The sequence below is a fragment of the Triturus cristatus genome, chromosome 6 (genome assembly GCF_964204655.1).
Source record: "Triturus cristatus chromosome 6, aTriCri1.1, whole genome shotgun sequence".
Taxonomy (NCBI): domain Eukaryota; kingdom Metazoa; phylum Chordata; class Amphibia; order Caudata; family Salamandridae; genus Triturus; species Triturus cristatus.
In genome coordinates this window covers 955,334,450-955,348,216 of record NC_140589.1, presented here as the reverse complement: position 1 = coordinate 955,348,216, position 13,767 = coordinate 955,334,450, and the positions used below count along the sequence as shown (strand labels likewise).

General features: G+C 45.6%; 1 protein-coding gene across 1 annotated transcript in view; it reads right to left on the bottom strand.

The window, feature by feature from the left end:
• The window catches only part of IGF2R (insulin like growth factor 2 receptor), a 1,674,612-nt gene that overhangs the window by 705,006 nt on the left and 955,839 nt on the right, over positions 1 to 13,767 (bottom strand). The window contains exon 28 of the mRNA XM_085611652.1: positions 3,891 to 4,021. Within this exon, the coding sequence (XP_085467778.1) occupies positions 3,891 to 4,021 (131 nt within the window). The remainder of the gene's footprint in view (positions 1 to 3,890; positions 4,022 to 13,767) is intronic.

Sequence of the window (13,767 nt, the reverse complement as noted above, 5' to 3'; positions counted from 1 at the left end):
TTTTTAAAGTACGTACGTCGCTGGGCATATACATCCGCCCACGTGTAAACTTCGTTCAGTTTATAATCTAAAGTGTCTCTCTTGTACTTCCGTAGTTTACCCTCTTGTAATTCCTTAGTATATTTATCCAATCTCATGTTGATGTCTTCGAGTGATTTTGTCCATTCATTTTCTTCCATTCGTGTTGTTAAATTGTGTTTAATCTTGTCAATTTCATTGATTTCTTTGATAGCTTTTGATAGTTCCTCTACTAAAAGTAGGATCAAATCGAGAGAACATTTATTTAGAATTGAGAACCATTTGTCCATAAATTCTTTATTGAGGTGAAACCTAAACAACATTGGTTTGATGGACAACCTCAACCCACGCGGTATCCTTTTGGCTCGGTGATACTGTACTAGGGTAGATGCGTGGAGACGCTGGTTCATTTCTCTCCTAACTAGAAATTCTAGTTGTTTTAGTTGTTGAATGATTGTGTTGCCTTGAAGATCCGATGCTTTAACTTCCTGTATTAATGAATAGATGTCTGAGGCTTGTTCGGATGTGTAAGCAAGGGTGTTAGCCCTGTTGTCGGTGAGACTTGTGATAGCGTCAAATGACATGGTTGGGTGCTCTCTACTCAAGACTGTAGATGAAGAATAACAATGTGTTTGTAGAGGCACACACTTAGTAGTCCTGGTCAGAACTGGTTTTTATGATACTCTTGTACTAAAAACTATACTCAATTCAACATAAAGCGTGCTGCAGGGGAAGGCATGTACAGTCAAACAATGTCATCAAAACACATCAATTTGTGGGATCAATGGGACCCCATCCTCTGCGCACTGTAGCTATGGGTAAAACATACCGTGGTTTATATTGCGCGCCCAAGGTAACATGCCGGTCACTCATCCCTTGAGTTCGCCTTAGCTTGGATATTAAGTGGTCCGTTTTTAGTTTTCACCTCACCTCACGAGAGTGTATCTAAGTCCGTCTTTAGCCTCACTGATATGACCGCGGACTTCCGTGTTTGCATTCAGTCGCGGCGGGGACGTGGTAGAATACTCCAGAGTTCACCCTAAAGCCAACAAGAAGAATCTCCGGCGACTTGAGCCTTCCCACCTGGTAATATTTCTTTATTAGTCTGCAGAAGAGTTTAGTGCACGATTTTTTGATCCCTCTTTAACGGATGGACTGAGCATTGATTTCTCTCGTTTAGGTGGTTTCCCAGCTGTTCGCTTTACAGAGCGGTGTTACGATGATGTTTAAGGTACACATCTCCCAGCTTTTATCACGTTGGGCGTGTCACGGGTGGCCCTATGAATATTGACTAGTGGTTAAGTACTTTTCACCGGTATACGAGAGTGCATACATGCGTTAGGTAGACTAGTTCTGTCATTACGGAAGTGGTACATCATGGTGAAGGACTGCTTGTCTCTCCTTTTTTCTTTCTATTCTTTTTTGTTTATCTTTATGAGTACACCTTTGATTCACAAAGCTTTGGTATACACACCTGTAATGTAATGATGCTGCTATGATACGTCTGATGTCTGTGACATACCTGTAGTATACTGTTTATGTTCATCTTTTCAGAATTCAAGCCCCTGAAGAAGAGCCAGACCGGCTCGAAATGCATTGGGCATCAAGAAAAGTTTTGATTTAAAGCAAATGTACTTTGGAAAAACTTTTGTTTCGTTCTGATGAAATTATGGACATTTATTCCAATTGAAATTTGAAAAACTTTATTGTTAAAAACACTTGAACAAACCTGAGTTTGAAGTGGATTTGATTTAGGTTTGTAATTCACTAAATTAGTTTGAAGTTGTGAAAGTTAATGATGTAGACATACCACGGTATGTTTTACCCATAGCTACAGTGCGCAGAGGATGGGGTCCCATTGATCCCACAAATTGATTAGCAAAAGAATGGCCACCAAATTGGAATCAGGTTCACAGGCAGAGCCAAGAAAGCGGTCACTGCTGAATGCACAAAGGAAGTAGCCTTGGTGCCTTGAGGTATGAAAGTGCACAAGAGTCAGCTGAGTAGGGTAGAGCATTGTTAACAGTGCATGTTTGAAAGCTGACACTTCAGGGGGTTAGCACCAGGAGTCACAAAAGAAAGGAATAGAGCTAACAGCGGCTAATATAGGGCAGGAACAGAGCCAGGCATCGATGTCAGGCTCATGTCCACCTGAGTAGAACAGTTCTCCAACACAGAGGTCAGGTAACAAATCTGCTAACTCAAAGACCTGTTCCTTAAGCAGGATCAATGTCTACAGGAATTGGAGTTATCCACATGGCAAGTCCTAAACTTGGAGCGATAAGACCTTCCTTGGGAAAGAGAACAGAACTGAATCTACCCAGAGACTGGGACCTGCAAAGGCACCAACGTCTATGTTCCGTCTTATGTGTGCCGATGGAAACAGACAAATGTTGGAAAAAGGCTCAGAGGTGTATGCAGAGTCAATGTGGGTGTTGGAAGAAATAGTCTCAGGAACAGCTACATCTGAAATTATGGCAACCTGATGTCTTCTTCAGTGACATGATGCCTAAGCATTGCCAGACAGAAAAACATATGGCAATTCAGTAACAGAGAGCAACCCTCGATTTGTGTCAAAATGTGCGAAAAAATATGGAACAGAATTTTGAGGCGATATCACAGAAAGTAGATGGGGTTGCAGCGGGCGCAAGAGAGCTATTTTAACTTTTCCAGATTCAGTGTGGCTTCCAGAGTAAAATCCAGAGGAATATCCAGAAATCAGTATTTCTCTCAAGAACAAAAAGACGCAGCCTGCTCAAAAGAACTCAGAACTCAGCACCCTTTGTGCTTCTTTAAGAGGTCTATAACATCCCATTTTTACCAACAGTAGAAGATTCATTCACAAGCACAAAGATAATCAAAAAAGTATATGGGAGGAGGGTACTCAGTACAAGGAGGGTTAAACTGTAAAAAATTAAGAGTCTAGTACTTTTGGCTTTATTTGTTTTATCCTTCCTTGTTTTGCCATTTTTGAGGGGAAAAGAATCACTGCCTCTATCTTTGGGGCAGTTGAAGCCCTAACAGATTAGGATATTCAGAGGTGCCTCTTCATAACTGCTGAAAAAGTAGTGATCGGAAGATCTCACATCCCTTGTAATTTTATCCTAGATGGGAAGCCTGCACATCAAGAAAGTCCACATTAGGCCCATTTTGTCTTAAAGGAACAGAAAACACCTCCAGTACCATAAGTTGTAGAACAATAACTAAAGCATACAGGTTATGAAATTTCGGTGTAGGTTTGTAATATGCAGGCAACAGAGTGACGCTTAATATGCAAAAGAAAATTAAATTCAAAAATGGCTTAATAGAGGCTTGGCAAGTGGGCTGATAACACAGAACATTTGTGAACTGATTGGACCATGGTTGATCTTGCAGTTGGTATAAAAAGATACTCTGACAGCATATTCCAAAGTACTATACAGATATTTAGACGATCAGACGTAGATCTGGAACAATATAGAATTATCCTGAAAGTAGTGATGTTGGGTATCGAAAGAAAACCGTGTTACCAAGAAATACAACTTGCAAACATCCGGACCCAACACTAGATGGCAGAAGTATGCAAAGCATGTTTATCTTCAGCACACATGCCTCGAACACAGTTTTCCCATGACAATGACCTCAAAAGAACAGGCTCTGGGTGAGTATTAGACAAGCACAAAATATTTGTTCATGTTCACATAAAATATCATTGAAATTGAACACCTGTACTGAGGACACACATAGGAGGAATGACATCAGTAACACATTAAAGGCCACTGCAAGCATTTGTAGAAACGGACCAACTACAAACAAATACTAAATTGCAAGTAAACAAAAGCTTTGTTAATGTACACATTTCAAGAGTGCACTCCAATATCTCACTGGCTTACCGATGTTGTGTTGCGACCACAAGAGAAAAGAATAGCCGTTGACCGTTGATATATCTTGTGGCATGTATCTCCACCCGTGAAATTTATCATTAAGAATCCATTTTTGTAAGTTAGTTTTTGAGTGTACAACCCTATTTCAGAAAAGGAGAGCATGTCACAATTCTTACACATATACAGATGGTTTTTAAGATCACATCATAGACACAGCTATGTGTAATTACATTGTAACTTAACACTGTCAAAAAAATAACAGAAACTAAAGCTTTTGCAAAACTAGAACAGCCCTCAAAGATGTACCTCAACGTTTCCTCAAAATTAAATGCAATAACCTGCAAAAGCATATTGTACCAAGAACGTCATGGACTATATATAGATACACAAGGCACTAACACAATGCAGTCTCATAGCTGGTTCCAGAAAAATAAAAAATGAACAAGTTACTTAACTTCGGTAACGATATATAGGTAAGAGACATAGATTAGTTATAGATTCCTTACCTTAGAATTACCCCCAGACGTCAGACTGGTTCCGGAAAGTTATTTTGTTAGAAGTACCCCTGCGCGTCGGAAGGTGGCGTCGGTCGGCTCCACATTTGTCGTTGGCGTCGTGGTCGCCGGGTTGACGTCACTGTAGCTAGTTAGACGCTGGCATCAGTTCTGTACACGACTTTCCACGCCAGAAGCGCAGAGCCATGCAAGACACTGACCACTGGTGCACATAACTAGGGCCATAAAAGGAAGTCCTTAACAGTTCGCAGAATGGGGAGAATGGATTGGGCGGTAAGGAATCTATAACTAATCTATGTCTGATACAGATATATCGTTACCGAAAGTAAGTAACTTGTTCATCAGAAAGACAATTATTTATAGATTCCTTACCTAAGAATAGATACCCCAGCAATACCAACCCCGGAGGAGGGTCTGCGAACCAAGTCCTGGAGAACAGAACGGCCAAAGAAGCCGTCTCGGGACTTGGCTGTCCAGGCAGTAGTGTTTTGTGAACGTGTGCAGCGATGCCCAAGTAGCTGCCTGACAGATGTCATTAAGGGGGACTCCACGTTCAAAAGCAGTGGTAGCTGCCGTCGCCCTGGTGGAATGGGCACATAACCCCACTGGAGGCTCCTTCTTTGCCAAGGAATAGCAAGCTTAGATACGCAAATCAACCCATCTACAAATGGTCAGTTTGTGCACAGCCTGACCTTTTTTGGCGTCCACGTAGCCAACAAAGAACTGGTCATCCACCCGTAAGTGCTTTGTGCGATCCAAATAAACTGAAAGAGCACGTTTTGGATCCAGACGGTGGAGACTCTTCCTCTTTGGAAGGATGCGGAGGCGGAAAGAAGGTGGGCAAAGTGATAGTCTGTCCAATGTGGAAGGAAATCACCACTTTAGGAAGGAAGGAAGGAAGGACAAGTTCGAAGGACAACCTTGTCCGAATGAACAGCCAGAAAAGGCGGTTCTGAAGAAAGAGCTTGGAGCTCACTCACCCTCAAACGCAGAGGTGATGGCTACCAGAAAGGCAGTTTTTGAAGTCAGAAGCCTGAGAGGACAGTTATGTAGCGGCTCAAAGGGAGCTCACATAAGATACATAACTACCAAGTTCAAGACCCACTGAGGCATTACGAACGGAACAGGAGGAAAAACATGAGTAATGCCCTTAAGGAAGCGATTTACGACAGGGGACTTGAAAAGAGAAGGCTGAAATGGCAGAGAGATAGCCCTTAACAGTGCTCAGAGCAGAGCCCTGCTGGGCCAAAGACCGGAGGAACAAGTGAACCTCAGAAAGAGGAGCAGAAAGGGATCCACAGCCTTTGCTGTGCACCATGCCACATATTTGTTCCATCTGCAGGAGTATACCATCTTAGTAGAGGGACGCCTGGCTGCCAGGATAACATCACAGACTTCGGGATGAAGGTAAAAGGCTATTTACTGTTGCCGGTCAATCTCCATGCAAGGAGGTGGAGGCTGGACAGGTTCAGGTGGAGGACCGTCCCCTGCAGCTGCGGCAGAAGAGCCTCCTGAAGAGGCAGTAAGATCAGAGGATCGATGGCCATGTGTAACAGCTCGGGATACCAGACTCTTTGTGCCCAGTCCCGAGCCACCAAGATGACTTGGGCCCGGTCATTCTTTATCTTCTCCAGCACTCTGGGCAGAAGTGGTATAGGTGGAAAGGCGTATAGAAGACCGCAACTCCACTCAAGATGAAAAGTGTCACATAGCGAGTGCCGCCTTGGAAATTCCAACGCGCAGAACTGCTGACATTGCGCGTTCTCTTTGGTGGCGAATAGATCTAACCAAGGCTCTCCCCACTACTGGAAGAGACCTTGCGCCACCTCCGAGTGAAGACGTAATTCGTGATCCATCATGCACCTGCGGCTGAGTTCGCCCGCCCTGGTGTTCAGGGAACCTGCCAGGGGTTGAACCACAAGACATATGCCCTGATGTTCCAGCCATGTTCAAAGACGGACAGCTTCTTGACATAGGGTCCACGACCCCACCCCGCCCTGTATGTTGCAGTACCACATAGCGGTTGTGTTGTCTGTGAACACCTGCACTACTCTTCCCCGGACAGAGGGAAAGAATGCTTGTAGTGCAAGATGGATCGCCCGAAGATCCAGAAGGTTGATGTGGAGCCCGGACTCTGTTGGAGACCAGAGGCCACTGATCTCCGCCTCTCCCATGTGGCCGCCCCATCCCAGCAGTGATTCATCTGTCACTACTGTGAACTTATGTTAGGGAAGGGAGAGGGATCTGCCATTGACCCGATCCTAGTTCGTTAGCCACCACTGCAATTGACGTACAGTGCCCTCTGAGATCTGGACACAATCGGACAGATTACCCTGACGCTGTGCCCACTGGAACTACAGGTCCCACAACAGAGCCCGCATATGCCACCTGGCATGATCTACCAGCAGGATGCAGGAGGCCATGAGGCTCAACAGCCTCAGGGTCATTCTGACCGGAACCCGGAATAGAGGCTGAAAGATCGGAATCATAGCCCGAATATACCGGACTCGCTGTTCGGGAGGATAAGCCTGAAACTGCGTTGTGTCCAGAACCGCTCCAATGAAGAGAAGCTTCTGAGAGGGAGTCAGGTGTGACTTTGGCATGTTGATAGAGAACCCCATCGAATGCAGGAGGTCCGCCGTAGTCTGGAGGTGGGAGACCACAGCCTGGGGCGAGCCCGCCTTCAACAGCAAGTCATCGAGATAGGGAAAGACTGGAACCCCTGACCTGCGCAGGTGAGCTGCGACCAACGCCATCACTTTCGTGAACACCCTAGGGGCGCTTGTAAGGCCAAAGGGGAGCACGGTAAACTGAAAGTGCTCGTGGCCTACCGTGAACTGCAGGTAACACCGGTGGCCGGCAGGACAGGGATGTGAAAATAGGCGTACTGCAAGTCCAATGCTACCATCCAGTCACCATGGTAGAGGGCATACAGGACATTTTGAACTTCTCCTTCCGGAGGAGGCGGTTGACGTTCCTGAGATCCAAGATAGGACGCAGGCCTTTGTCCTTCTTGGATACCAGGAAATAGTGGGAGTAGCAACCACGACCTACTTCTGGGGCAGGAACTCGTTCGATGGGTCCCTTGGCCAAGAGAGCCATAACTTCCTGTTGGAGATGGGCCAGATGATCCTCCAACATGCGATGGTGCTGAGGTGCCATGGATGAAGGGTTAGTCTCGAAGGGGAGGGAGTAGCCCCTTTGGACTATTTGCAAAACCCACCTGTCCGACGTGATGGTGCACCAGTGGAGGAGGTGATGGCGACTCCTGCCGCCCACTGGTGATTGGGGGCCCTGAAAGGTCAGACAAGGAGGGTTGCTGTTGCAGAGGGGGCTGAGGTGGACTACCCAACCGCAGGCCCCCAGAACCATGGCGTTGGTTTCCACGTCCCCGGCCGCGCAGTGGCTGGACAGCTTGCGCGGGCTTGTGGCTCTGGGCAGAACGTGGCGGGGCGACCCTTCCGTAGCCACGAAAGGGGCAAAAAGCAGTCTGCCCAGGGCAGGTGGAGAGGCCAAAGGACTTGGCCATAGCCCGAGAGTCCTTAAAGCGCTCTAGCGCGTTGTCTGCCTTGTCGCCAAACAGGAGACAGCCATCAAAGGGCATGTCCATAAGAGTGGATTGGACATCCCCAGAAAAACCAGTCGACCTCAGCCAGGCATAGCGTCGAATGGCTACCGATGTGGAAATCGGCAACGGGCACTGGGGCAGCACTTGCGCCACTGTAACTCATACAGAGTGGGTGTAACGGCCCAATAGACATGCAGTGTTTACCAACCGCAGTCCCAAGCTGGAGGAAGAAAACATCTTCCCAAGATGGTCCAGCTTTTTGGATTCCCTATCAGATGGTGCATTAGGGAATGCGCCTTTGGATGTAGAGGCTTGGACTACCAAGCTCTCAAGTGTGGGGTGTTGGGAGAGGAAAGTGGGATCGCCCGGAGCCGGGCGGTGGTGTCGGGCAATCATCCTATCCACAGGAGCCCCTGTGTTGGGCCTGGACCAGGTGCCCAAAAGGATGTCTGTTAGGGCTTCATTAAACGGCAGCCGAGGCTCCGAAGACCTTGCTGCCGGTTGAAGCACTTCTGTCAGGAAGTTAGTCCTGACCGCCACTGTAGGGAGCTCGAGGTTGAGAGCCTCAGCCGCCCTACACAATACCACTGCATAAGACGATCCCTCCTCCGTATCCACGGTAGGAGCAGACAACATGCCACGGTCTGGTGAAGTATCCAGACCACAGGCTTCCCCCAGTTCCTCTCTCCAGTCCGGTTCGTAACCCAACTGGTCAGTCAAAGGGTCTCCAGACCCCTCCCAGTCCTCCGCACCCTCCTCTGGCTGCCAATCTGGCCTAAAAGAACCAGAGTAGAACAAGGGCACGAAAGTACCCGTCGGCGCCGGATCCGGCGTCGTTTGACGCCGGTCTGGCTCTGGGTCTACGTCGGGGTGGAGGCCGTGGTAGACGCCGGCTGGGGGTACAACCGGCGTCGGCTGCAGACGTGGTGCCGGTGGAATCGGCGCCGGGGGAGGTGTAATCAGGTTGACCCGCATCGATTTGGATCCAGACCTGTATCCAAGGGGGCCCTGCGGTGCCAGGACCGGAGCCGCCGAAGGCCCAGGGACCCTAGTCGAGTCTGCGGGTCCTGAAGGCACGCCGGCGGAGTCGGGCTGCCCAAAAATGGCATGCATTGCTTCGTAAAAAGTGCAAAGCTGGGCAGGGGTCGCTCTGGGTCCCGGGAAGGGAGGGAAACTCTAAGTCGATGCTTCGGGCTCCACACACTGAGCCAAAGGAGAGGCACCACCTGTATGCGTCGTCGCGTCGGCCCACTGACAGGGAGAAATCAAAGTGCGACGATGCTTCTTCGACTTCTTCTTGTACTTCGACTTACCTGAGGAGTGCCAAGACTTTGAAGAAGACTGGTGGTGATGGCTCCGCGACCGGGACCTCGAACGGCACGGAGCCGGCTGTTGGGCCTCGAGAAGCTTTCGGGACCGCTCCCACAGTCTTCAGATGCATCGTTCAGCAGTCGGAGCACAACTTGGGGTTGTGGTCGCACTCCAGGCAAAACAGGCACAAGCGGTCTGGATCCTTCACCGACATCAGCCGGCTGCAGGAGCCGCAAGCCTTGAAACCGGGCATCCCTGACTTGCACCAGGAGTCGAAGACTCGAAAACAGTGTCGACAAAAGGTCAGTCAAAAAGTGACTGGAGGTACTGCTCTCTCCGAATCTGTGCTGGCTGGCGCGGAAATAAAAAGAACTGACATCAGCGTGCGAGGGCGGCATCTAAGTAGCTACCGCAACATCATCCCGGCAACCACGGCGCCAATGACTAACACGGAGCCAACCGGCGCCACCTTCTGAAGTGCAGGGGTACAGCGGACGAAAAAACATTCCGGGTCCAGTCTGACGCCTGGGGGTAACTCTAAGATAAGGAATCTGTAACTAATTGTCTTTTTCAGATACCCAGAATTAACAAGAAGGAATTTATGACTGTATGCGATTTCATAAAATAACACTTTGTTAAACCATCAATTCAGAGAAATTATTTCACAAAAAAGCTGAACATAAAGTTTAAAGATGGTAAATGCCAATAAACAGAATAGGTGTTAATGCCGTTAATCTTGAAAATCAGATTAATCTTCAAACTGGGTTTCTATGCTGGCTTCTACACAAGGTTTACATGGATAATTCCTCACTTCATGATCAGTTTCCTTACCAGGTTTTGTAACTGAGTTATATTTAACATTTTTAGGTCTGGACTAGAGGTAGATTTAGCAGCAATGTCTCATTTTTTCCATCATATTAAAATATATATACACACACACCTTTCAGCCAACTCTCTTCAACCACTGGTCTATTCAATTGTCCCATTCTGCTTATCCTTCCTACAGCCTACATAATTGGGTAATGGTTCAGCCCAATTCAGCAACTGGCTCTCTTCACTGTGAGTGACAGCATTTTGCAGGATCACAAGTGCCCGGGCTGGTGGAAGAATACTTTAGTTTGCAAATATTTTTCAATTTCCATTATTCATTCTTTTTCTCTTGCACATGTGCATATCTGTCAAGAAAGCAGTCCACACAGGTGCAAAGGCTGGTAGGCTAATCTCTGCTTTCATTTAATGTTTTCAAATTGTATTTGCTTTGGGTGATTTAACATATGCATCGAATCTTTAGCCAGTGGCTTTTTTACTTTGTATTACTTGTACACTTTTAATATCTATTGAATATATTTGCAAAAAAGAAATAAAAAAATGAAGACTTGCCAAGATCAGATCTACTGACTTTGCCAAGGTTTGTTTTAAAATTGCTGTTTGCTCACAAGGTTACTCCGCTCCGCACCATGCCATTCGTTCTTAATCGGTCACATTAATTTCTCCCTACACAACAGTTTTTTTTCCTCTTTTTTTAGACGGTGCAATCTCCACTACCCTTTCACACTTTTTTTAAATTAGTCTATTTTCTTCCTCCTTCTACATTTTTCCAATTTCTTTGTGTAGGCCCTTATATATTCCCCATTCCACCTCGTAGCCAGTTTGTTATCATGTCTCCTTCTAACTTTGTTGCCTTACTTGTTTTTTATGCTTTCCTATTAAACTAATTTTTTCTAAGCAGGATTGCCAGTAGTATACAATCCCTTAAAGCCTTCTTTTGGGAAAAGAAAAGAAAAAACATAAAGAGCCCTCATATTAGCTAGTGTTCCACTTCCATAAAGCAAATATTGAGAGGTTGCTGCCCAGGCTTGCGGCAGTCCAAGTTAGTTTCACCCTCATCACCAATTAAAAGTGGAATTTCCCAACTGAATTTCCAGGGCTTAGGGATACCATCATCTTCATCTCAGACCATGGGCTAGTGGCCCAAAGCCCTCTAGGGTCCACACAAGATGAAAGCCATATGTACACCACATCACCTTTCAGCACAGATGCACATCAAAAACGTTAAAACCTAAAATTCAATCCATCTGCCTTTATCGCATGAGGACATCTTATGTAGTACTTGGCTAGAGGTGAATGATTTATCACACTTAAGCTCAATAAAATACATGAACTGCATGTAATGTATTGAACGTACTGCATCAATCCGTCAAACATCAGATGCTCCAGCATACTTGAACATCTAACATTACACAATAGACACACTACCGACATATTCACACACATTCAGTAAACAGCCAATGTATATATGAAACCTATATATATATATATATATATATATATATATATATATATATATATATATATACATATATATACACACACACACGTGTGAGTGTGTATATAATGGATTATAGATATTTGGCGGTCGCCAGTAGGTAGGTATAGTTAGGACTTATTATCCATAGATAATCCGCAACATTCTATTTGGAATAACTTTGGCGCCGGTTGACGTGTTTTCCCCATGCAATTTTCCATAGGAACCTTTAATCGCAGCTACAGCCCGAACTGCTAAACGGAACTACACCAAATTTGGCAAAAAGGTAGCCCTTGGTTCAGAGTCGTGCCTTTTGGTTAAATGGTGTAAATCCGTTCAGTAGTTCCTGAGAGAATCAAAAGTAAAATCATATCTGGGCGGAGCCTAACCACACATCTCATCGTGAGATCTGATTGGCTGTCAGCACTTCATCCAAGAAGTGTTGGCAGCTATCTTGGGACCAATATACATGATAGCACCTCATTAAAAAGCATTGCAGTTAATAGAAGGTTTTAAGACTTTAGTTACATTATAAATGATTTGTTGATGGCACCATACTCATTTTAGGAATTGTGGTGTGTTCTAAGGTGATTTCACCATGTGAAAAAGCCTTCTGCTGGGATATCATGAATCACGTTTGAGAGAAAACTATTTTCTCATGCTTTTCCGACAGAGGTTTGGAAGGTGATCTATAAGCTAAACTGAGAGCATATTTTCTGTAAATTCACATTATCTTTCTCAGTCATGTGAGAATTAAGTCTGACATTCTCAGTAAAACATGCACATCCAACAAGGGCAGAGACTGTCAGTTGATTCCTTTGTGTTCTACTGCAGCTTCCCAGGGTGTTCTAAAGAACAACTAGGGTGCTAACAGTCTTACTTATGACAAAAGTATGGTACACATGAAGCCATCTTGATTGGAATAAAGTGGTAACACTTAAAACATTTAATTTGCAAAAGAACAAAATGAGGGGGTTCATTTTGCCATAGAAATTATGATTAGTGCTGCAGAAAGAAAAATTAGGGCACATTTTGACTTCTCAAATCCTCCTCTATTTCATTAAAAAATTCTGACATGCAGACTGAAACATGCACTTTGAAAACCAGCAGCAGACTTCCCTGGTGAGCAGTAGCTTTACTCAGTCAGTCAGTCAGTCAGTCAGTCAGTCAGTCAGTCAAGAAGGCTTTATTTCGATATAATTATATCTTAAAAAGCAGGATTACAATAATACATGATAAAATGGTAAAAAGGAACCAGTGCATAAAGAAGTGAACAAACATTTCAAAACAGCAACTGGTGCCAATAAATTAAATAAAAACCTGAATTAAAAAACATATTAAACAAGATACGAAAGCCTAGCTGATCTGATACGCCAAGAACCAACCTAGGAACTTCGCTAACCCACAGGCAAAAAGGGGCCGTGGATCATTTTTTAGTGTTCGCATGGCCTCTACGTGGAGTCTAGTTCCAAGTTCTCTGCAAAGAGGCTTGAGCCATCTACACCGGGGGGCTGCATAGGCCGGGCATTCAAACAGAAAATGGGGGACAGACTCAGACCTTTTTTCGCAAAAGGGGCAAAAAGGAGTTGTCTGGATTGGAACCTTCCACCTGCATGTCAATTCACCAACGGGGAGTAAGCCTACTCTGAATTGGAAATATAAAGCCCTGTCCTTACGGTTTGAAATAATGTCCAAGTAAGGTTCACAGAAATGCACTTCCTTTATCAGGAGAAAATCCATGGAGGACCTACACAGATTGGCATTGCTACTTCTGGTGCCAGCTACCCAGCTCCAATAGATCTTTTTCAGCACTGGCTTAGGAGGTGCAGATCTGGTATTCCAGTCTTCGCCGAGTCCAAGGCTGAAGAGAAGACGCTTGACCTCCCTCAGCCAAGGAATCTTGACCCAGGCTGGAGATCCCAACACATCAGTTAAGCCATCCGCATAGCTGGATAATTCTGGGGTTCTCCATATTCTCGCCCATAAGAGAAGAGGGCGAAGCCTTGCCTGATCGCTAAGTGAGCGAATACCCATATCTAGAAGCAAAGGGAGGGTTGGGGTGCTATAGGGGAGCCCCATTAAATCTTTAAGGAATTTGTTTTCCGAGCGGGAAAGAAGGTCCACCTTGTGAATCCCCCAAAGTTCTGCCCCATATAGAGCAGCACCAACAGCCCTTGCCCTATAAAT